Genomic DNA, 23,800 nt, shown 5'->3' with positions numbered 1-23,800 from the left:
ATTTAGTGTTAGAGCCGCAGCACGACTTCCCCCCCACCGTCCGTGGGACTGCGCGATTGAGCTTCTGCCGGGGAAAACAGCACCTTGCTCGCGCATTTATCCATTGTCCGTTGTGGAAACCCGTGCCATGGAGGAATACGTGAGTGAGGCTCTCCAGCAGGGGCTCATCAGCAGGTCCACGTCTCCAGCTTCGGCCGGATTTTTTTTTATTAAAAAGAAAGGCGGGGGGGCCTTAGGCCCTGTATTGATTATCGTGGTCTAAATACAATAACAGTAAAGTACAAGCACCCACTGCCCCTGGTATCGGCCGCTATCGACCAGCTCCGCGGCGCCTCTATCTTTACAAAACTCGAACTCCGCAGCGCTTACAATCTCGTTCGTGTTTGTAAGGGCGATGAATGGAAGACTGCGTTTAGCACGACATCTGGGCATTACGAATACAATGTAATGGCATATGGACTGGTAAACGCACCTGCGGTGTTTCAGGGGTTTATGAATGACGTGTTTCGACATATGTTAAACGGTTATGTCATAGTATACTTAGATGATATCTTGGTGTACTCGCGGTCATATGCCGAGCACGTCCGTCATGTAACAGCCGTCCTTCATCGGCTGCGCGAACATGGGCTCTATGCGAAGGCAGAGAAATGTGATTTCCATCAAAAGGAGAATGCATTCCTGGGCTATCACATAGGACCACAGGGGGTCGAGATGGAGGCAGCCAAGGTCCAGGCGGTGCAACAATGGCCGGAACCCAAGTCAGTTAAGGCGCTACAGAGTTTTCTTGGGTTTGCCAACTTCTACCGGCGATTTATTCGGGGCTTTAGCACGGTGGCAGCGCCGCTCACAAACTTGTTAAGGGGGAAACCACAGCGGCTGCGCGAGTTCCCGCTGGAGGCACGCGCAGCCTTCCAGCGGCTCAAAATAGCTTTCACTTCTGCGCCTATATTAAAGCTACCCGACCCAGAGAGACCTTCTTAGTAGAGGTCGATGCCCAGAAAAACTCCACCCCTTTTGCTTTCTTTTCACGAAAACTAAATCTGGCCAAACGCAATTATGATATTGGTAATCGTGAACTGCTAGCAGTAAAGGCGGCGTTAGAGGAGTGGCGGCATTGGTTGGAGGGAGCTAAACACTCCTCTACTGTACTCACTGACCATCGTAACCTCGAGTACATTCAACAAGCAAAGAGACTAAACTCTCGCCAAGCCCGATAGGCGCTGTTTTTCACGCGTTTCCAATTTATTATTACTTATCGCCCCGGCTCACGTAATAAGAAAGCGGACACGTTATCCCACTATTATCCGATGCCGGATCGAAACCCCGATCCAGAAACCAATTTGCCCACGACACTCGTGGTGGCTCCGATCGTATGGGACATCGATTCGGAGATAGCCCAAATGACACGGTCCCATCAAGTGCCTCAAGGCTGTCCTCCGAATCGAACATACGTTCCGGAGCCACTACGTGAACGAGTGACGATCGAGGCGCACACTAGTCAATCATCTGGCCACCCCGGCATGTCACGCACCATCCACCTGCTAGAACCAAAGTTCTGGTGGCCAAAACTGCGGGAAACCGAGAAAACAGTAGTTTCGTCTTGTGCAGTCTGCGCAGCAACCAAGAGTCCCCGCTGGTTGCCAGTTGGAAAATTAATGCCCCTGCCCACGCCGCACAGACCGTGGTCCCACATTGCAGTGGACTTTGTGACAGATCTGCCGGTGTCAATAGGGTACACAACAATTCTCGTAGTGGTGGATCGCTTTTCTAAGGGAAGTCGTTTTCTTCCGTTTAGCTCTCTCCCATCAGCCCTCCAGGTGGCAGAAACCCTATTCGAGACAGTGTTTCGTTACTACGGTATCCCGGAGGATATTGTTTCTGATCGTGGTCCCCAATTCATCGTGAAAGTCTGGAAAGCTTTTTTCCAGAAATTGGGAACCACTGTTAGCCTAATGTCAGGCTATCACCCCGAGTCTAATGGGCAGGCAGAGCGGACTGTCCAGGAACTTGGAAGGTTCCTCCGAGCATACTGCCCAGAGTGGATTTTTTGTCTTTTTCCTGTACATTTTTGCTTGAACGTTACCGTTTTTTACCACCACAAAAAAATAAATAAAATAAATGAAATAAACACAAGTCACAACACTTTATTTGGTCTTCTTTATTTCCTAAAAATAAAAAAAAATAAAAAAACTGGTAAATTTCTATATTCTTTAAAAACTTTTATATAATCCACGAATCACAATACACACCTTACCTGTAGCTTGTGTTTCAGGATCTCTATCTCTTTATCGGACTTTAGGATCTGTCGATCCAAGTATATCATTTCTTTATTGGGTTTTTTTATTTGCTTAAGTAGATGCAGTCTATATAACTCCTTTACGGGTAACTGAAAATACAGTAGTTTAGGGTTACATCATGTTGTACATTGAATAAAACTCTGGCATTTACTGTACATCACTGAACTGTGTTCATCTGTGCAGAAGAAGTTGATGGACCCTCCTCCTCCTCCTCTTCCACACTTGATGGGGGAAGACAAGAATACGTTTATACTTGGATATACTTACATTCTATAGGTTACTGGACACAAAAATGTAAGGATTGTTTGATGTCTACAGACATAACATTATCTCTATAGGCCTCTCTGTATCAGCAGAAATAGTGTCATCATTCCCTACATCTTGAGAAGAGCATTTGGTTGAGCACACTTTATAATATTACTTAGCCTACTCAATACACCAGAAATTAGGACTCTTACAACTGCCGGGGGTTCTGATAAGACAGGAGGCTCCAAAACACAGATATTGCCATCAGAATCTACTGACACCAATTTAAAAATGAAAGATATATATAAGAAATATATATACAGGCACTTGTGTCCTGTGGAGTGACTGGCTCTGATGAACACCCTGCAGGAATTCCCTCAGCCACTGGCCTTCCAGTGTTCAAATTCAGGGCCATCTCCTCAGCATTTGTGAGTGGTGGTGGTGCAGGGCCTCCCCCCCCCCCCTGTCTTGCGAGCCTCTGCCTTCTTTCTGTTGGCTGAAGAGACGTCAAATAAAACAAAAAAGAGCACGGTATGAAAACAGCATTACACATGTATTGTCATGTACATACTAAATGTCATTTGTAAAGAAAAACTACATCCATCACATGCTCAAACCTTACCTGATTGAATTATGTTTTTATATTTCATTTTCAGCTGCTGCCATGTTCTTTTAATACCTACAGGATTGCACCTACATAACAATTACAATTAGATTCAGTAACATTTTAAGTTTTACCTTTGATATAACTACAAAAAAAATAATAATAATTAGCTTCAATTAACTGACCTTCAACAGGAACATGTACTGTAACTAGAGTAATGGGATTATTACTTGTTCTAAAAACAATTTTTTAGTACTGCTAACATTCTAAAGGTTATATGTTGTATGCAGTCATATGCTATTTGTTTTTTCAAATTTGTTGTAGAAACTATGCAGTAGCCTATTTTATGTAATTTAATGCAATTTTATCTGAAATTACTTTACAGTTATAGCCAGTTCCCAACATTTTCAAGTGAAAAGTCAATAACGTCACACATTACTTATTATCTATTATACTGAATATTTAAATACTTTAAATGTAAACTTACGCATTAACTTGAGCAGCTATGTTTTCCCACGCTACCTGTCTCTGTTTCACCGATGCAGTGGTGTTACTTTTTTTTTTTTTTTTTTTAAATATGTGCTCATATTTGCTGTAAGTTTGCATGAGCATATAAAGTTCAAGTTTTTTCTGCTGTTGCCATGGTGACTCGTAATATCTGCGCTCCATTGATAATGGCTTTTTATAGTCGCGGTGTACACGCTTAACTCTGAGTTAGTCCACTCTGAGTTGATTGACCTTACTCAGATCAGCTGTTCTGAAACCGAAAACTCTGAGTTTTTAATCTCTGGGTCAATTAACTCAGAGTTCAAGTTTTAACTCCGAGTTGTTTGAACCTCCTTTCTGAAACAGGCCCCAGGTGGTGCAGAGAAAAAATGAGTTCCTGCTGCAAGTGTTAAATGTCTATGTTGTTATGGTAGTTTTACAAATTAAGGAATTTAACAAATTATCAATGAAAGCCGGCTTTTGCTACTTTGGAGTTATAAAGAATCACTTTTAAAAATAAACACCTGGGATGAAAAGATTCTAGCATGCTTAATATAAAGGTTCTGACCTGTCAAATTAAGGTATTATATTATTTAATAAATAAGTGTTTAATTATGTTTTTAATAGAACGTATAGGGATTCAATAAGATGGTAGTATTGTAAAGGATGATAATCTAAAAATATTATTATTGGATACATTTCAAGTGTTTGTAGTTGAGAGCATTTTAATATTTGTTTGAATTTGTACAACCAGGTTACTGTTATTTAGTTACTGTTATTTATTCTTTTTTTACACATTCATCACAGTGCAAACATTGTTGTCTCTATTTCTGTTATGGAGCCTGAGTCTCCAACAACTACTGTACCTGGACTCCATATTAACATCAATTACCATCAACTGTTATAGCTGAACTGCCTGCCACCTAACACACTGTATAAATGCAGATCATTTCCTGCTCTCTGTTTCACCCAGATGAGGATGGATTCCCTGTTGAGTCTGGTTCCTCTCTTCCTATTACCATCTCAGGGAGTTTTTCCTTGCCACTGTCATCCTCGGCTTGTTCACCAGGGACTATCTGATCATTTTGATTCATGCACACTCACATTTTATACAGACTTAAATAATTAAAATATTTTGTTTGTGTAAAGCTGCTTTGCGACAATGACTATTGTTAAAAGCGCTATACAAATAAAATAAAATTGAATTAAATTATAATAATAATAATAATAAAAAAAAAATAATAATTATTATTATTACAGGTAGTAGTAATACTATCAAAACATATAAGCAGAATATTTACCTTTTTTTTCTAGATTCACTAAAATAACCTTTTTAAACTATTTAACCAACAATTCTTTCTCTTAAAATGTGAAAAAGGTGACTTGTAAAAAATATAAAAAGAAAAAACAAAAACAAAGCAATAATGTGTAATTTAAAATTATATATATATATAAAAATATACGACGAGGCACCAACACGGTCCACACAATCCTCCATCCGAGGTAACGGAAAACAATCTGGTTTCGTTACGCTATTGACTTTCCTATAATCCGTGCAGAACCTGACAGAGTTATCGGATTTTGGCACCAGTAAACACGGTGAGCTCCACGGGCTCGAACTAGGCACCGCCAAACCATGCGTAAGCAAATATTCTACCTCTCTTCTCATTTCTTCTCTCTTCTTTGGATTAACCAGATAAGGGTGTTGTTTTATCTGGGACGGCTGTAAAAGTTCGACATCATGAAATAAAACGTGAGTTTGTCTGGGGATATCTGAAAAGAGAGAAGAGGATTCATGAATTAATGAAACCACGTCTGTTCGTTGAGAATATGAGAGGTGAGATAAATGTTCTTTTAGATTATTTAAAATATCAGAATTAGACAATTTGCTGTCAGCAATTTTGTCATAATGTTTCAACCCATCATCCTCAGGATTGACTTCAATTGGCAGAGGGGAAACGGTCACCACTGAGGACACCTCCACTGCGGGCTTCACAGACGTTTCCATATCCACATAAGGTTTTAACATATTGATGTGGCACACACGACTTTTCTTTCGTCTCTCAGGCATACGGATTTGATAATTAACATTAATTTTCTTTTCCACCACATAGGGCCCAGAAAACCTGGCCTGCAACGACGACCCTGGGAGAGGAAGTAAAACCAAGACCAAATCTCCCGGTTTAAAATTACGTGCCACACTCTTAAAATCAAAATGTTTCTTCATTTGTTCTTGGTTAAAACCCAAGTTAAAACCCAAGTTTTTTGACATTTCCAACACTCGATTTAAATGCTGTCGCATTTGAGTCACATACTCACATACGTCACCGTTTCTTTCTCCGATGATAAAAACTGCTCTTTTAAAAGTTTCAGGGGGCCCCGCACAGTGTGTCCAAAGACCAGCTCAGCCGGACTGAAGCCTAATGATTCCTGCACCGTCTCACGTACCGCAAACATAAGCATCGGGAGCCCTTCATCCCAGTCCTTTCCTGTTTCGAGACAGAAAGCCCGGAGCGTGGACTTGAGAGTTTGATGGAACCTCTCCAACATGCCTTGCGACTCCGGATGGAAGGCAGTCGACAGCTGATGCTTAACAGCTAGTTCGCGAAGAACCTGAGAAAACAGCTTTGAGGTAAAATTAGACCCCTGGTCAATTTGTATCACTTTCGGCAACCCAAACAATGAAAAAAATTCTTCTTATTATTTCTTTCGTCACCAGCTTAGCTTTAATACTGCGAATCGGAACGGCCTCCGGAAAACGAGTGGCAGCACACATAAAAGTGAGTATAAATTGGTGACCTGCTTTCGATTTTGGCAAAGGTCCCACACAATCAATAATATAGGTTGGGTATAGGTTGAGAATAGGTTCTCCCATTACAGGAATTGGGTGCAAAGGAGCCGGAGGAACATTTTGATTTGGCTTGCCTGTCACCTGGCAAACATGGCACGATCTGCAATGAGCAACAACATCTGCCTTCATGCCTGGCCAAAAAAACGATCGTAAAATACGGTCATATGTCTTTGTAATCCCCAAATGGCCAGAAAAAACATGATCATGAGCCAGATTTAATATCTGTCGTCGATACGTTACAGGCACCACAATTTGTTGAACAATATCAACATTTTCCCAACGTCTCATTAACACTTCGCCATCTAGATAAAACGTTACATTTTTATTAGGTTTCATTAGCTCATCACACACAGCTTTAAAATATTTTGCTAATGTTACATCAGCCCTCTGCGCTGCCGCCAATTGCGAACGGCCCATTTGTAAGGGTGCAATAGTTTCATCAGACAACGTTGGTTTGACATAAAATTTACTTGTAAGAGGTGTTTGTAAAAAAGAATCCGACAAATCAACAACATCGTTAAGATTTCGTGCCTGTGCACGTGTAACTGCACATGATGGAAATACTTTAGGCAAGTTGGAACCAAAATCATCATTATCAGTCACTGGTTTTTCTGTTACAATAGGGCGAGGGAAAACAGCGGCTGCTGACAAAGAAGTGACTTTTTGCTCATTCAGATGCAATACAACATCTTCAAAAATACAATTTTTAAAATCCTCCAACAAGATTAACTCTTTAAGAGCCTCAAAAGTGGTAGTTTTTGTTGTAGCACACCACTTCTCAAACAATGTTTGTTTCTCACAGGCAAATTCAACAAAGGTTTGTCTATCTGCCTTCCTATGGGACCTAAATTTTTGTCTGTAAGCCTCGGGCACTAACTCATAGGCACGTAGGACCGTTTGTTTGACCGTGTCGTAATCCAGACTTTGTTCGATAGGCAACGCAGAGCACACATCCTGCGCTTTACCAGTTAGCTTACATTGTAACAAGAGAGCCCACATTGCTCTAGGCCACTGTAACGTAGCCGCCACACGCTCAAAAGCTATAAAATAGCTATCCACTTCGGTCTCTCTAAAAGGAGGTACTAAAACAATATGCTTACTTACATCGAACTGGGGTGGGGAAGTAGTAACTGGGGCAGAAACGAGAGAAGAAGAGCCCGGCGCAGCCGCTGCAGGTAACTGAGCGAATGACGGAGAGGCAGGGGAACTCTCCGGCGCGCTCTCAGCCCGGTGTAACCGGCTGAAATCTCGCCGAAAATGCTCCCGCTCCATCTCAAGCTCCAGCTCCCGCAACCGAAGTCTTTGAGTCTCCGTTTCCTCTCGTTTTATTTTCAGCTCCACCTCCCTCATTTTTAGAACCAAAAGTTGTTCTGATCTGTCAATTGGTGTTATTGTGGGTGATTTAATTACCTTATACCTGGGGGGCGTGGAGGGTGACTGTGGCGCAACCGACGGCTTACCGTCAACCTCCGTCGGCGTTGAAGCGTCCTCATCCTCAGTGTACTCTCCCGCCACCTGAGGTAAAATCTGCTGCTCAATTAATGTTTTACGTAATATTTTTTTATCTCCTTTTTAAGACCCTTACGTGGCACATCAATTTCAAAAAATTCAGCAATGCCGAACAAGTCATCCTTACGACACCGGTCAAATTCCTCTAAGGTAGGATCAAGCGTAAAAGCTATTAAATCAAAAGCCATTATCAAACTACTGTCCAACCTAAGAAGGCAGCCAAACAAACCAATGCCGAGTATGCTCGGAAATGGACAGTCCCCACTTGTTACTGGGGCAATACACGAGCCCCACTTGTTACTGGGAGAACGGAAGAGCCCCCCCTATGGGACCTTGTTACGACCGGGCAACGAACGAGCCCCCACTTGTTATGCCCGGGCAACGGACGAGCCCCCACTTGTTACGACCCCTTAGTCTAGGGTTCAGGGCCGCAACAAAGATAAAATAAAAAAAGAAATCCTTTACAACAGGATTGTGTGCGTGGTTTGTTTTACACACACACACACACACACACACACGGGAAGCTCCTAGCTTCAGGGTTGGGCCAAGGCCAAAACAATAAACAAAAACTCCCCCTATCTCCTCCCGCAAGCTAACTAACCTACCAAAGAAAACTTTAACCAAAATACATAAGCCTAACCTACCTCCCTAACTAACACAGAAACAGGAAAAAAATGGGTTTAGCGAAAATGGCACCCAACCCCTACTGCTTCCGACAAGGAAAAAAAGTATATACAAACCAACAGAAAACTATTTACAATATTTACAACAAAAGCAAAACAAATATAGAAACAAAAGAAAACCAACACTTTACAACTCACAAAATACCGGCGCGACCCAACAGTTTTACAATCACTAGCCAACACAACACACATCTCCAAATCCACCAACGCGCACTTCCGGGTTTCACCGGCCAGCTTAAAAAGACGGGTTTCTCCACGGCCAGCCAATCCCGTCGCACGTCACAGCATGCTCAATCAGGGCGGGACCCCCTGCAGCAGGGAGAGCGAGAGAGAGAGAAAGGCAGGGAGAGAGAGAGCAGCACCAGCCGCCACGCACCCGCACATACGTGCACTACAGCCGCACGTAACAATATATATATATATATATATATGGCGCATACTGGATGTTTTCCCTTTTCACACCATTCTTTGTAAACCCTAGAAATGGTTGTGCGTGAAAATCCCAGTAACTGAGCAGATTGTGAAATACTCAGACCAGCCCGCCTGGCACCAACAACCATGCCACGCTCAACATTGCTTTCCCATTCTGACATTCAGTTTGGAGTTCAGAAGCTGGGGAACAATAGTCTGTTTGGGGGGGGGGATTTGAGAGGGCAAAAAAAAGGGGAAGAAGGGGAAGAAGGGGGAAAAGGGAAAAATAAGAAAAAAAGAAGAAAAAAATGAAAAATTGAGAAAAAATGAGGGGAAATGAGAGTTATTACTATCTTTGATGTTTCCCTCTAGTTGTAGACTGCTAATGTCATTGTAATTGTAAGATTTGCACCAAAAATGAACATTTTTATGCATTAGGCAGGGGGAGGTTGTGGATCCAAAGGTCCCAGGTTCGAATCCTGAGTATGACGTTTTATTTTAACTCAAAAATCTGACAAGTGTCACAAAAATTCTGCCTAATTAATCATAACATGAGGTTAAATTAATGTAAAAGTATAAGAGATTGTTGTTAAATGCTTTATGCTGTGTCACACAAAAAGTAAATTTGACTAATATATTCAAATTAATAGAATTAACATGAAAGGCAATGCAACAGTGTCTTTGCATTCTCTATATGACTGTGACCTGCTGGGAAGAAGGCAAATTCATTACAAATGAAATATTAATCTGGTGATGTACTTTAAAGAGAATCATATTCTGTTATTTTTTCATTTAAAGTCTATAAAAAGCCACTCTAATTGACTCCTGTTTGTACAGATATTTGTGATAGAAATAAATCATAAAGCTTCTTTAAAAATATAATGCAAATTTATTAGCAAATTATGGTGTCATTATACAGTTATATACTGCACTCACTCATTATCTCTCCACCTTCATCCGGTTCTTAAAAACAAAAAATCTCTAAAAATAAATGCTAGAAGGAAATACATATAAAGAAAAACATAAAAATGTCTGCCTTTCCGGTAAAATCAGTGATAAAACATGTATCTATGTATATAGAGATCCAATCTGCAACTTAGACACTATTTACACACCACCAATTAAATGACAAATTTTCACAAATTATTAGTCTATTTTTTTTATCAGCAGTTTAATCATTGTCCATTTTGTCAATGCATAATGAATGTGTGTTGTGGGTTCTTGTAAATGTCACAGAGTCTGACAAAGATGGCCTCTGCTAGACAACAACAGTCGGTCTACTGGCCAGGTGATCCGGTGGATCCTAAGACACAAGACACGAGAAGCCATGGTCCCCACACCTGGTTTAATTTCACCCTTTGTTTTGGGATGTCTGAAGTCCAGTGGTCAGCCGCACATGATGCCGAGCAGAGGATGCCGAGCAGAAGATGCTGAGCAGAGGATGCCTCACGCTGCTTGTCATATGGCATTAAGTTTTGACAGAGAGCTATGATGGTGCAGACTTGCTGGTCGCTGAGTGTTAAACCAGTTTCAGTCCTTGTCCAGATGGTCCACTCGGTCCATTCGTGGGACAGTGCTTATCCCCAGCCTAGTAAATATAGCACATACAATAAAAATCAATAACTATACTACCACAAGCAAGAAAACAATGCACATGACGCTGTACAAACTCTCACCTAAAGACCCAGCAGCTGTTGCTCAGGTGCTGGTGGCCATCACCCTGGTGGTCCTGGGGGATCAGCAGTCATGGCTGTTGACACAGTGGAAACAGTTTGGTGGAGAAAAGTTAAGGAGGTAGTGGCAGTTGCTGACACAGAAGATGGAGAAAGTGACAGAGGAGAAACTGTCCGAATATACGACTGCGAGAAGGTGACAATGTCCTTCTTGCCGTGGCATTTGTATCAGCTCTGGACAGTGCAGAAGAGCTGAGGAGGAACTGAGAGAGCAAGAAAGCACAGTTAATGGATTAGATGAATGATGAAAACCCACTTCTAGTTACAAGGACCGAAAAATAATAACAAGAGACATATTTTAAAATAAAATTTAAGCTGTGAAATTATACTAACATTACCTTGCTTGCATGCATCAGAGTCAAGCTTAAGCTTGGCTTTAAATCAGAGCCATGAGCCCCTCCGAACCAAGGCAATACAGTGATGGATCCAGAGAAAAACACTGTCTATTTCATCCAGCAGATATTTCTTAACATTGGAAAGGTTGAGCTGGCACCCAAAATTTAATCCTTGAAAAATCAGCTTGCAAATGCAGTGTAAAAGGGTCTAATCCACGAGACATTGGAATGTTTTTTTTATTTTATTTATTTATTCCTTAATTCAGTATGGGGGTTAGTGTGTTTAATAGATAAGTGCCTTTATTCACAATAGTAAATATAAGGTGTCCCCCTTTTTTTTTTTTTTTTTTTTGCAAAAGAGGACCCAAAGAGCAAATTTATAAGACAACAAAAAGTGATTAAAATACTGCCCCCTGCAGCAGTAACTAGCACACTACATCATTGTGAAATCATGAGAAACAAATGTTCACTTGATTTGTTGAATGAAAATAATGCTTGTGTTTCTCTTACAAATATGGTTGTGCAAAGGGAAGTTTTAATTTTGATCAGCTGATCCATATTTATGCTTCTTTAAGTTTTCTTTAAAAAAAACTTTGTACTTTTGATAATAACCTGTGCAAGCACATGTACAAGTAAAGTTTGGCAAATAATTTCATAGGTGATTACTCTGGTTTTAGACTGGTTGTGAAAGATTGTGTATTTTACTTTGGAAATTGAAATGTATACCTTCTCATCCTTATCGCATTAACACAACTAAGCTTCACAATACTGAACTCGGGTGTACAAGAAAACAATTTATTACATTTGAATAGACTTGTACTGTATATGTAAACACAATGTGTTCAATACAGTACGTTCATGTGATTAAGTGCAAATATTTGTTCAAACAAACTGTTCTATTATACAGGAATTCTTTTGTGATATAGGAATTGTTCACACATTTTGCAAGTTAAGCATTTAAAACAAGGGTCGTTATTAGCTCTGTTGAGAATGCAGAGAAAAGTATAAAACCTGCTAAAAAATAAAACTTGTTTTAGTACTTACTGTACTGTTGTAATTTGAAATGAACATTTATAAATAAAAAATGTTTCTCCATGTAATTGAATGCAATTAAAGGAATGAAGTAATTAGGCAAATTAAAAGCATTAAGTAAATTCAACTTAAAATGGTTGTTAAAATGACTCTTATAAGTAATGATTACTTCAAGTTTTCCAGTAAACGTTACTTACATTTTTTAGGGCAACCAGTTTCCTTGAGTTTTTTAAGTAAATTTAACTTTAGAGTCAAGTCAAGTAGGTTTTTATTGTAATTTTACCCGTATTCAGGTTAGTATCCAGCGAAATAAAACAACGTTCCTCCAGGACCAAGGTGGTACATACAACATAAATTAACAACATGAATTAACAGAAACTAACTAGCTAACTAAGAAACCTAATTATCTGGCTAGCTGAGACAAAACAGATTGTATTTATTGACACAAAGTTTTGTATCATTTCTACTAGATGGCGTTTGTGTACTTGAACTTGTTTATTTCAATAAATGTTGATTAGTTTAATTAGTATAATTTTATATTTTGATTATTTTATAATGATACGTGTGATTTTTATATTCAGTTATCATTTGTTTGAATAAGATACAAGAACTTGGGTCATGTTTTATTTGATTCCCATGTTGCATTTTGTATGGCACTTCCTGTTTTGTCATTGACATGAGGAGACGAGCGATGCTGTTGCGTGCAGATGTTGAGAATTTTCTCTTGATGAATGTAAGCCATCCAACCAAGAAATGTTAAGATAAACCCCCTCTCTTAGCTCACAAGCAAAAAAAAGTGGTATGTGAAGATATTTTTGTTAATTTCTTAATATTTTTGTTGTATGCATGTTTTATGTGTAACTGATGTCTGTTATAGATTTGTCCTGTTTATTTAGTTCTATGGTGTCTAAGTTCTATATAAAAGAGACAACATAAAGTGCACATGCAAATGTGCAAACGAGTGACTAATGACAACATGACAATTAAATATTTTGTGGTAATGAGGTGAGGTAGTGGGAGAAGAAACATTAAACAGCAGACATTCCACGTAAGGTGTGATGCACATGGGCGAGAGTGCAGCAGCTTGGTGTGGTTTCTCTCAGAGTTTTCATGTGATTTAATTATTTTATTATACTTTCCTTCTATTATTTAATAATAACTTTATTTTGTTTTTAACAGGTAAGGTCCCCCTTTTAAACCATGCATTTTTAAAGTGTTATTGTTCTTAGTTATGCAATGTTAATTATGTTTTCGGTGCTCTGGGTGATCAGCGCGCGACAGCAAGGAGCCGGTTCCTTCGTTTACACCAGGGAACAGCTGATCGCACTAAAGCCGGCCGGCATTAGAAATTTGATTCTGTATAGGACTCTAAACATTCCAGATGAGATACGGAGGAGGACGACAAGAGGATGCAGAGGTGGAAGAAAGCGGCACAGATGAGGCAAAGATGAAGAGAGATAAGCGGAGCAAAAGGAATGGATGAGAAAGTTCAAGCCATATGTCCCGTCTCTCATCATGGGCAACATGAGATCTCTGGACAATAAGATGGACAAGTTGATCACTTTGTTAAGGACTGAAAACATCTTTGGTGAGGGCAGCCTGATGTGTTTTACAGAGACTTGGTTCCATAGTGATGTGCCTGACTCTAATATTACACTGGACGGCTTCAGCGCTTATACGGAGCGACAGGACGAGTAGAGAGAGCGGTTAGAGGAAAGGAGGGGGGCTGGCTGTTTACATCAACAACATGTGGTGTAACCCCGGTCATGTGACTGTTAAGGACCGTGTTTGTAGTCCCGATATTGAACTGCTGGCTGTCGGACTTCGCCCATATAATTTACCAAGAGAATTCTCTCATGTGATAATAACTGCCATGTAAATTCCTCCGTCTGTGAATGTCATTAATTCTCAAGTAAACTTTTTTCATGTTGTCATTATGGTGTGTCTGTTGTGTGTAGAATTCTAAAGGGAAAAAATAAATTAAATCCATTTAGAAATAAGGCATAACAAAGATAAAATGTGGAAAAGGTGATGCGATGTAAATACTTTCCGGATGCATTGTAAGTGAAATTCAGTCTATATTGTCAAAGGGACGTACAAACTATCAAGCAGAGAAATGAAAAAAAAAAAAAAGTTTGTTATTTTATGTATTATATTATAGCCATAAACCTTTGAAATGTTCCAATATACCAGAGACTAGTCTATTTAATATATATATATATATATATAAGAGCTTCCCATTCTCTAAAAATGTTTCTGGTGCTGTTATCAGAGAACAGTCATGAAGCAGAGCTACTGTTATCATTTTGAAATGGATCCACAGGCACGTCGCAAAGTGTATTATTATTATTATTATTATTATTCATAGTATTAGCAGTAGTAGTGGTAGTAGAAGAATATATAAGCATAATATTTGAGTCTTTTTATTTATGCATTTATTAAGACAACCATTAAAATTGTTGATATAAAAGACATGATGATATTTTAATATATTTCAAACATTGGTTTCTTTTTGAAAAGTTAAAAATGTGGCCTTGAAGCCATAATCTGTATATAACGTCCTTTAAAATACTTGGAATAAAATTACTTCCTCCCCACGGGCCAAAGATTAACTGAGCAAAATAATGCTATAATGTTTCGAGCAAGTGTACCTGATTAAATGTTTCAAGCAAAAAGCTGTAATCCTCCTGTCCAAAACCAGCATGCAATTCTTAAACCAAGTGCATTTTGTAGTAATTATCTATTGATAGAGGGAGGATTTAAACACTTGATCAAGCTTGCAGAAAGCGCTTTTAAGAGAACCATTCTCGATATATAGAAAGTGCAGTTTGTAGTAATTATACATTAATGGAGGAATTGTTTAACCACTCGCTTGAGTTTGGTTTGGGCCTCCATAAAGGCGCCGATCAATGTTTTCCTTGTGCTCCTTCACCCATTGATCTCTGGGGTCTGCACACACACGACGACCGCTCTTCATGATAAAACTGCAGATAAGAGAAGAATTAAAGTATTATCTGAACTCCAAATATACATTTTACTCATCTCAAACCATATTGGAATGTTTGATAAATGTAAATAATTAATAATGTTATTAAAATTTTGATTCTATTACATTTATATTATAGTTTATATAGACATGAAATAATAATTGATGAGGGGACTCTTATAACCTGTTAAAATGATACAAGATGCTGAAAACTTACACGATTCCAGGGTGGTAACAGGCACGGTGAGTTTCTTTATACTTAGTAATAAACTGTACAGGCACCTTTCTCTTCTGGAACGTGAAACAGCATAAATCTGGTTCTTTTGCAGCTGTAGGGGAAAAATATATTCAAATTTCACCACATCACGTTAAAGTTCTGACGTGGTGCTCTTAAATCTAAATTTGTTGGTCTTCTACTGAATCTTAAATAAATAGATAAAATTCATCATGTTCATCATTTTGGCCTAATAACACACACACACACACATCATCATCATCACGGGTCATCGGGATGTGTTTCCTTAGCCCCGCCCCCGTAAAACGGCGCATTTAGGAGAAGGCTCGCCCGCGAGGGGTTATGCGCGTGCCAGTGAGATCCTACGGAGCGCGGTAAAGGACAAAAATAACATTGTTAGCGTTTTATAATCACTGAAATGGAAAAGACGCCGAATTTCACGCGCCTTGAAAACAAAACTCATCATAATATGCTTTGTATTGTTTTTTATCACTGGTCTACACTACCCATGAATTATTTATGCTATTTCACAAATGGATTTTGTTTTTATATTTAATAATAAATGGAGCACTACTAATGCTGATTCATTTCATATACAGTTTGGGTTTATTCAGATAGATGTGACCTGGTGAGTTCACATCACACAAATAAAATACTAATTATCTCGCATTATTATTATTATTATTATTATTATTATTATTGTGAGACTGTATCAGACGGGTCTCTATTCTGTCATTATGAGCAGAACCTCAGCTAAGTCACCTGTCGGCTGTAAACATGACAGTATTACCATCCTGACAGCTGTGGACACATCTGTATGTGAACAGTAGAGGGGGAACCTTAACTGATAGCACAAACTCATCAGGATGTGTTTCTGCTGCTATAAAGGACGTGTTTATAATGATAAAACTTCACTGAATCAGCTGGTTCACTTTTGCTGTGTAAACAAGTGAGCAGTAACAGAACCTCTAATACTGACTTAGAACATGGACATATGAACATAGTGTTAGTGATGAAACTCAGAGAGCCGCAGTAACAGTCTGATACATGAGGGAAGAAATTTAAATAGAAAGCAGAGGGGAAACAGTATCTGACAATTCTATCCATCGGGATGTGTTCCCTTGTTATAATGTAATATATATAGAAAGATGAAACTCAGTTAATTCACCTGTGGTGTGGGAACAAATCAGTAGCAACAGACTGATATGTGTGGGAACTAGAAAATATAAGGGAAACAGTATCTGACGGTGACAAAGTACAATGCACATACTCCAAGACAAGCAGGTTAGGCCAACTGGTGTTCCGAAATTCCCCATAGTGTCTGAGTGTGTGTGTGTGTGTGTGTGTGTGTGTGTGTGTGTGTGTGTGTGTGTGTGTGTGTGAGATGTGATAAATTGGCACCCTGTCCAGGATGTACCCCGCCTCATCCTCTAAGACTCCTGGAATAAGCTTCAGGTCCCTGCGACCCTGCATACAGGATAAAGTGATATAGAAGACTGAGTAAGTATTATTATTATTATTATTATTATTTTAACTACATCATGTTAAATATCATGTGAACCTTCTAAAAACCTTCAACTCTTTAAAACATTTATGTAAAACATAAAAGAATATAAATACATTAATTTTACAAAACAAATAAATCACTAAATTGTTTTCTTTGTCATTTCAATGTATATAATTGTAACTATTCTGTTTGTCTGCTGGAGATTTACATTTTTTAAATGTTCCTCGAGTGCTCAGTGTGATGGTTTGTAAGGTTGATGCACCAAAACCACAAACTGACACAAAACCACAGAGTCAAAGGTCATGATCATCAAAAAGAAACAAAAGCCACTAGTTGAGGGCACTGCTGTTTGGTGTTTAATGTAAATATTCAGCAAACACACACACGCGCGCACGAGCGCACACACACACACACACACACACACACTAACAGAGAGATTTAAACTATTTCTAATTACTTTGTGGATTTCTCTTATAAGTAGGGAGTAGTAGTAGAGCTGATGATATAGAAAATTATTCAGAACCTCCTAACCAATCAGATTGGGGTATAATAATGACAATCAATAAATATTCAATCAAACAATAAAATCAATAATATATTTTTAATAGAATTTGGGGAGTTACAATGAGATAATGTGTTAATTATGAAAATCTAAAAAAGAAATAAAGATTAAATTAATTCTTAAAAGGAAATAATGAGTTCATCATCTCGTAACGGCAATGAAGCATTTAGTGGTTTAGATCATTTGGTGATGGTACAGATACATTCTGTCATATATTTATTTACTTCTTTGCAAATTCTGAAATGTGTGTGGAGTCAATTTCAGGGAGCTCAGGGCAGGATACACTCTAGACGCAGTGCCAAGGCACACACACACACACACACACACTACAGGAATACATAATGGGAGTTATTGTAACATCCCCCGTACAATCCTGACCTCTTATTTCTACATGTTTAAGCCAGAAGCTCTTGAAACTTATTTTATCAATTTTTTTGTGTTCCTATTTTTTTAAATAAACATATATTGGGCTTAGAATTGTACAGTATAGAATTTATTTTAACCGTCTATACAAACATGACTGAACAGAAGAAATAGCACAAATACACATGATAATGTGATTTTTAGGTTGTTTTCATTTTTTTCTATGACCAAACAAAAGAAAAAAGAAATAATAATAATAATAATAATAATAATAATAATAATATGCTTATTTTGGGAGTTCTACGTTTGTGCGATGTCATTCCCTGTGGTAGAGGTGAAATGTACGCATTATGGACGTAATATATAAATTGTTATATAATTTTTGTTTGTTTTTGGTTGCTTCTTTTAAATTGGCCTATGTTGTGTTGCTGATACATATTTTGAGTTTAAAGGGTTTTAAAATAGTTCCCTGGCTCCGGAGTACTGAGAACTTTCTACCTTGATGGAGCCAAACACTAGTGAAACAGTGGGATAAGTGCATTACTTACACAACATTGTCAAATCTTTTTTTTCTAGTTATTTTAATTCTGTCTTTTCTGCTGGGGTGTGGGTCATTTTGAACACGACATTATACAACCCCATCCCCTTAGCCCCCCAACCCACCCACCCCCATCCCCCCTCCCGATTCTTGTCAGATAGATGTTAATAAAACATTTCCACCTCAAAGCAAAAATATTCGAAGTAACGCCCAGAATGATTGGATGTAATGATGCCACTGCTACACTCTACAACCCACTGACTGCAACATGACCTTTTCTCCTTGTGAAACTTTAAATTTAATTCAATTTTATTTCTATCGTGCTTAACAATTCTCATCATCGCAAAGCAGCTTTACACAATCAATTATTAAGAAGATTTATTTAAGTTTGTATGGAATGTTAATGTGTATGAATCAAAATGGTCAGATAGTCCCTGATGAACAAGCCGAGGGCGACGGTGGCAAGGAAAAACTCCCTGAGATGGTAATAGGAAGAAACCTTGAGAGGAACCAGACTCTACAGGGAACCCATCCTCATTTGGGTGATAACAGAAAGCAGGATGATCTGCATTCATACTGTGTGTTAGGTGGCAGGCAGTTTAGCTATAACAGTTGATGTTAATATGGAAATATATAATTAATAATTGGAGGCTCAGGTAGACTTCCTACCAGTCCTGACCTATCGAGCAACTGCAGCCAAGTCAAGTCCTCAGAGAAACAGCTGTCAACACCAGTCAAGGCCAGAACTTTCTACTACAATTTAGTTATCTCATCTTACTTAGTGTTTAAGTCAGTACATTTTAATTTATTTAAATCAAATTATCAGAAATACAGATACAATAATTATAATTACAAAAACATGTAATGAACTTTATCTTACCCTGGGTCGTTGTGAAGGACTGAAGGCAGGTGAGAACCAGCAGAACCATCAGGAGAGAATGAGAGGACATGACTACTGCTGCTAATGATGATAATGATGATGGTGATGATCACGATGTGAACAGAATGGTATTAACACAGATATGACTTCAGCACTGGTTTTATAAGCTGGTAGGAGGATGAGAGTATGGTCTGATTGAGGGGCGGGTCAATGGGTTAAAAAGTCAACCTTTTGAAGAATAAATTCATCCTTCTCTCTATGAATGTCATTAAATATTCTGCTTTCATCATAGTTGTTTTTTTTTTTCCCACTTTTCCCTTGATTTGTTGGTATTAATTACCAAAAATCATGGTATTAATTAACAAAAAAAAAAAAAAATGTTGTGGAATTTTGGCCCACCCACCAAAAATCAGCACATATGTTAAGTGTGCATGTTACTTTACATTGTTACATTACATTAAATAGCCAGAGGATAGACTTTATCACTGTCCAGTGAATTCCGGGCTACACACAGGATGAAATAAGGCATAAGAAGGCTGTCACAAACCACAGAGAAAATGGTTAATATAATTACTTCCCTTTTTAAACACTGATATTATCTACAGCGCATTTACCGCTTTTATAGCCATGGGGTTTAAAATCATGACTTCCTGAGAGACACTCTGATGTTATTTGCTATGACCACAGATCAGCAGGTCAAAAAACCCTGTAACTTAGCTGTATATTGCTACTAAAAACTCCAATACAGCGAGTTAAACCACTCATTGTATGGCTACTCATAGAAAATCACAAAATGGCCTCAATAATTTACCTCCATAATTCCCATATAAATATGGGAATATATTATATAATAATATATCCCAATAATATAATAATATAATAATATATAATATAATAATATATTCCAATTAAATACCATAATTGCCTCCACACTCACCACCAAGCTGGAGCACCTGGGACTCAGCTCATCTATGTGTCAGTGGATCTCCAATTTTCTGACTGGTAGACCACAGGCAGTAAGGATGGGCGGACATGTCTCAGCCTCCCTCACTCTCAGCACTGGAGCCCCCCAGGGTTGTGTTCTGAGCCCCCTGCTGTACTCCCTGTACACCTCTGACTGCGTGGCCACTACCAACTCCACCACCGTCATCAAGTTTGCTGACGACACTGTCGTGGTGGGCCTGATCACCAACAACGATGAGACGGCCTACCTGGAGGAGGTTGGAAATCTGGAGAACTGGTGCCAGAGAAACAATCTCCTCCTGAACGTCAGCAAGACAAAGGAGCTGATAGTGGACTTCAGTACAAAGCAGGTGAGGAACTACCAGACCCCCATCATCAACAGGAGCCCAGTGGAGAGAGTGGACAGCTTCAGATACCTCGGTGTTCACATCACGCAGGACCTGACATGGTCCTGTCACATCAACACCGTGGTAAAAAAGGCCCGGCAGCATCTGTACCACCTCAGACGCTTGAGAGACTTTAGACTGCCCTCCAAGGTGCTCAGGAATTTCTACTCCTGCACCATAGAGAGCATCCTGACGGGTAACATCACGACCTGGTTCGGGAACAGCACCATGCAGGACAGACGAGCTCTACAGAGGGTGGTGCGATCAGCTGAGCGCATCATCCGCACCGAGCTCCCTGACCTGCGCTTAATCTACACCAAGCGGTGCTGGACCAAGGCCAGGAAGGTCGTGAAGGACCTCAGCCACCCCAACAATGGACTGTTCACTCTGTTGCGGTCTGGGAAGCGATTCCGCTCCCTGAGGGCCAACACAGAGAGACTGAGGAGGAGCTTCTTCCCGCAGGCGATAAGGTCTCTCAACCACACCACTATGCAAAACTAACAATATTTTCACAATTTTCACAATCAATCAATCAATCTTTATACATCCATGGACACTATGGACAACTCCACGCACATCACATCTACACTACATGTTTACGATTACATTCTGGACCATTGCACAAAGACACTTTAATAACCATTGCACAAAGTCACTTTTTCTATGAATATTTGCACACCATTATAGTTCTATGTGTACAGTATATTTCTATTTTTTTCTAGTTAAATTTTATTTTAATTTTTTTATTAAAATTTCTTTAAATAAAACTTCTATTGATATTTATTACTTATTATAAGCTTTAATTCTCTTTTTAAGGTCACTGGCGGTCGTGTAAGCATTTCACTACATTTCGTACTGTGTATGACTGTATGTGACAAATAAAATTTGAATTTAAATTTACACAGGCACATGTGGTTGGATAAACTGTTGTAGAGGATCTACTGAAGAAGCGTCTCGGGTTACTTTGCTGTAACCTTGTTCCCTGAAAAAGCGGGAACGAAATGCTGTGCGAAAGTGCTATGGGAAACGTTTCGTCGTGACCGGTTGTGAAGCACGTGTGTCAAACACGCCAAAATTTTTGCCATATATAACCTCGGCCAGGTGACGTCATTCGATTAGGTGCACCTGGAGGTTATAAATAGACATGAACCGGAAACATCCTCAGGTCAATTTTGTCTGAAGGATGTCCAGTCACGCATGCAGTGCGGCATTCGAGCACAGCATTTCGTTCCTGTTTTTTCAGGGATCAGGGTTACAACAAAGTAGCCCAAGACGTCCCCTTTCAAAAGCTACACTCAATGCTGCGCTAAAGCGCTACTGGAACAAGAATACCCACTCCGCCGCACTGCAAGTGTCTGGACCCCCAGGGTTGTGTAGTGTGCGTGTCCCATAATTCTGGGATGCTGACTCGAGGACCCGCGAGCCTGGCATCCAACTATGAAGCCTGACAGATGTCTTGCGGAAAAAGGCAGCCTGCCGCATGACATACTTGAAAACCCCTCTTGCCAGAGCAATTGATGAGGATTAAGAGAGCAGCTGCTGAAATGCCATTACAAAGCAGCAAACAGGTATTTGAAGCTGCTGGTACCTCTGAAGTCCCGCAAGCCTCAAGGTGTAGGATCCTTTAAAGGCCTGCAGTTGTGCATAAACCTACTATTCGGTTGTTCCACATTATTAAGCAGGCCACAGATTTCAAGCAATATGGGAAAGAAAAAGCATCTAATAGTGCAATACCTTGGACAAGGTATTGTAGCACCCGTCCCATGTAGCTAGTATTTGGCGCCACTAATAAAGAGTGTTGTAGTACTATGGGCGAGGCCCTGGATTCTTTGTAGGGGCATTTTAGCTGCAGTAAACTAGTTACTGTGAAACTATGCGTTCCAATACTTGTGAATATACCACAAAGTTTTTAAAAGAATTGACGGTGCCTCCACTTAGTATGGTTATATTTATACAGTTCTACCGACTAAGAATAATACTCTAATTTATACCACGCAATAGCTTACCCTCTATGATTTGAAACCAATTAAATTACTGGATGCACTGTAAATATTTATCACCAACACAAGCCTATAGATAAAATGTACTTTTAGTCAACTTCAATAAGAAAACAAAAAAAAAAAACATTGGCAGGTTCACACACGACATTCTACCTTATCAAAACTGATATATCCATATCACTAATATATAACCCAAAAACAACACGTTCAGCCTGCAGCACAAGAATATTAACTAGAGTCTCTCAAACAAACAAATAAATGAATAAACGGTGCAGGCCTGAATTGTAGCTTGGGATCGTGGAGGCCCAAAACCATGTGGCCGCTTCACTTTCCCATGAAAGTAACAAAATAGAATGCACGTGCAAAGGGTTTTGTACTCACAACCTTTTAGTGCAGTCAGTCATCCATGCTATGTCATACATCACTGTGCGCGAGGGATAGATGAACCCAGGCAATGACGTAGGGGATACACAACAGAAGAACTGTGATGGCTAGGAACCACCAGCAACTCGAAACCAGCATTCAGAAGAAACCAGCAGTCCTGCAGGGCGATGGTCAAGCGGGAAACCCACACCAAGAATCCAAGGAAAGACTCTGTTCTTACCTCTACCAACATGCAAGACAGCTGTCAGTCTGTGTACATGCAAATTTACTTAAACCATTTTATCAGAGTATTTTACATAATCACCACATTAACCATGGGTAACTACATACAATTCTATCACCTTTACAGTCAATATCAGTAGCATTAGCACACGATTATGCTAATCGTGATTAGATCCAGTTACCATTATTTTCTAGTACCAACTCTGACAACCAAACTATAAAAATGTATATAATATCTGTAAACTTACTCGGAGCTAAAATATGTCCGTTACCACTCGGTAAATTCTGCATCCACCTTGGCAAACGACACATTCTTCAGCCTTTCAAACACACATGTGCCTTGCCCCTGGTCTAATTTCCACAGGTATTCCGTTAAACAAGGCCTTGGACTCTCTTCACGGGGTTTTCTTCAAATCCCGCCTCTCTGCACTAGGATTGTCCGGATTATATTACACAACCAATGCAACTCTGTGCAAACTATGATGGACAGCTTACTCACTTGTGGTAGGTTGCCAAATAATCATACTTCTTAAATGCTAACCGAATAACAAGGCACAGAGACCTATTACTCTCAAATATTGTTCACA

At 39.4% G+C, this 23,800-nt stretch overlaps 1 protein-coding gene and 1 long non-coding RNA gene across 2 annotated transcripts; one reads left to right on the top strand and one right to left on the bottom strand.

Moving 5' to 3' along the window:
• Window positions 1–5,351: 5,351 nt before the first annotated feature.
• Window positions 5,352–5,788, top strand: LOC128519387 (uncharacterized). The gene is made up of 3 exons (XR_008357849.1): window positions 5,352–5,470; window positions 5,566–5,652; window positions 5,748–5,788. It is a non-coding gene; the product is annotated as an uncharacterized LOC128519387 (long non-coding RNA).
• Window positions 5,789–15,047: 9,259 nt separating this feature from the next.
• Window positions 15,048–19,328, bottom strand: LOC128538863 (C-C motif chemokine 3-like). Its single transcript, XM_053510640.1, has 3 exons — window positions 19,259–19,328; window positions 15,391–15,502; window positions 15,048–15,171 (listed from the first exon to the last, which is right to left on the bottom strand). The coding sequence occupies exons 1-3, from the start codon at window positions 19,326–19,328 to the stop codon at window positions 15,048–15,050; spliced, it is 306 nt and encodes a 101-aa protein (XP_053366615.1).
• Window positions 19,329–23,800: the final 4,472 nt, after the last annotated feature.

The sequence above is a fragment of the Clarias gariepinus genome, chromosome 1, assembly GCF_024256425.1.
Source record: "Clarias gariepinus isolate MV-2021 ecotype Netherlands chromosome 1, CGAR_prim_01v2, whole genome shotgun sequence".
NCBI lineage: Eukaryota > Metazoa > Chordata > Actinopteri > Siluriformes > Clariidae > Clarias > Clarias gariepinus.
This window is presented reverse-complemented; position numbering and strand designations above follow the sequence as displayed.

Coding starts and splice junctions, on each gene's coding strand:
- LOC128538863 (XM_053510640.1), bottom strand. CDS start 19,328: ATGTCCTCTCATTCTCTCCTGATGGTTCTGCTGGTTCTCACCTGCCTT. Junction 15,503..19,258: donor GTCCTTCACAACGACCCAGG/GTAAGATAAAGT, acceptor TTTCCCCTACAG/CTGCAAAAGAACCAGATTTA. Junction 15,172..15,390: donor TGTTACCACCCTGGAATCGT/GTAAGTTTTCAG, acceptor TCTTATCTGCAG/TTTTATCATGAAGAGCGGTC.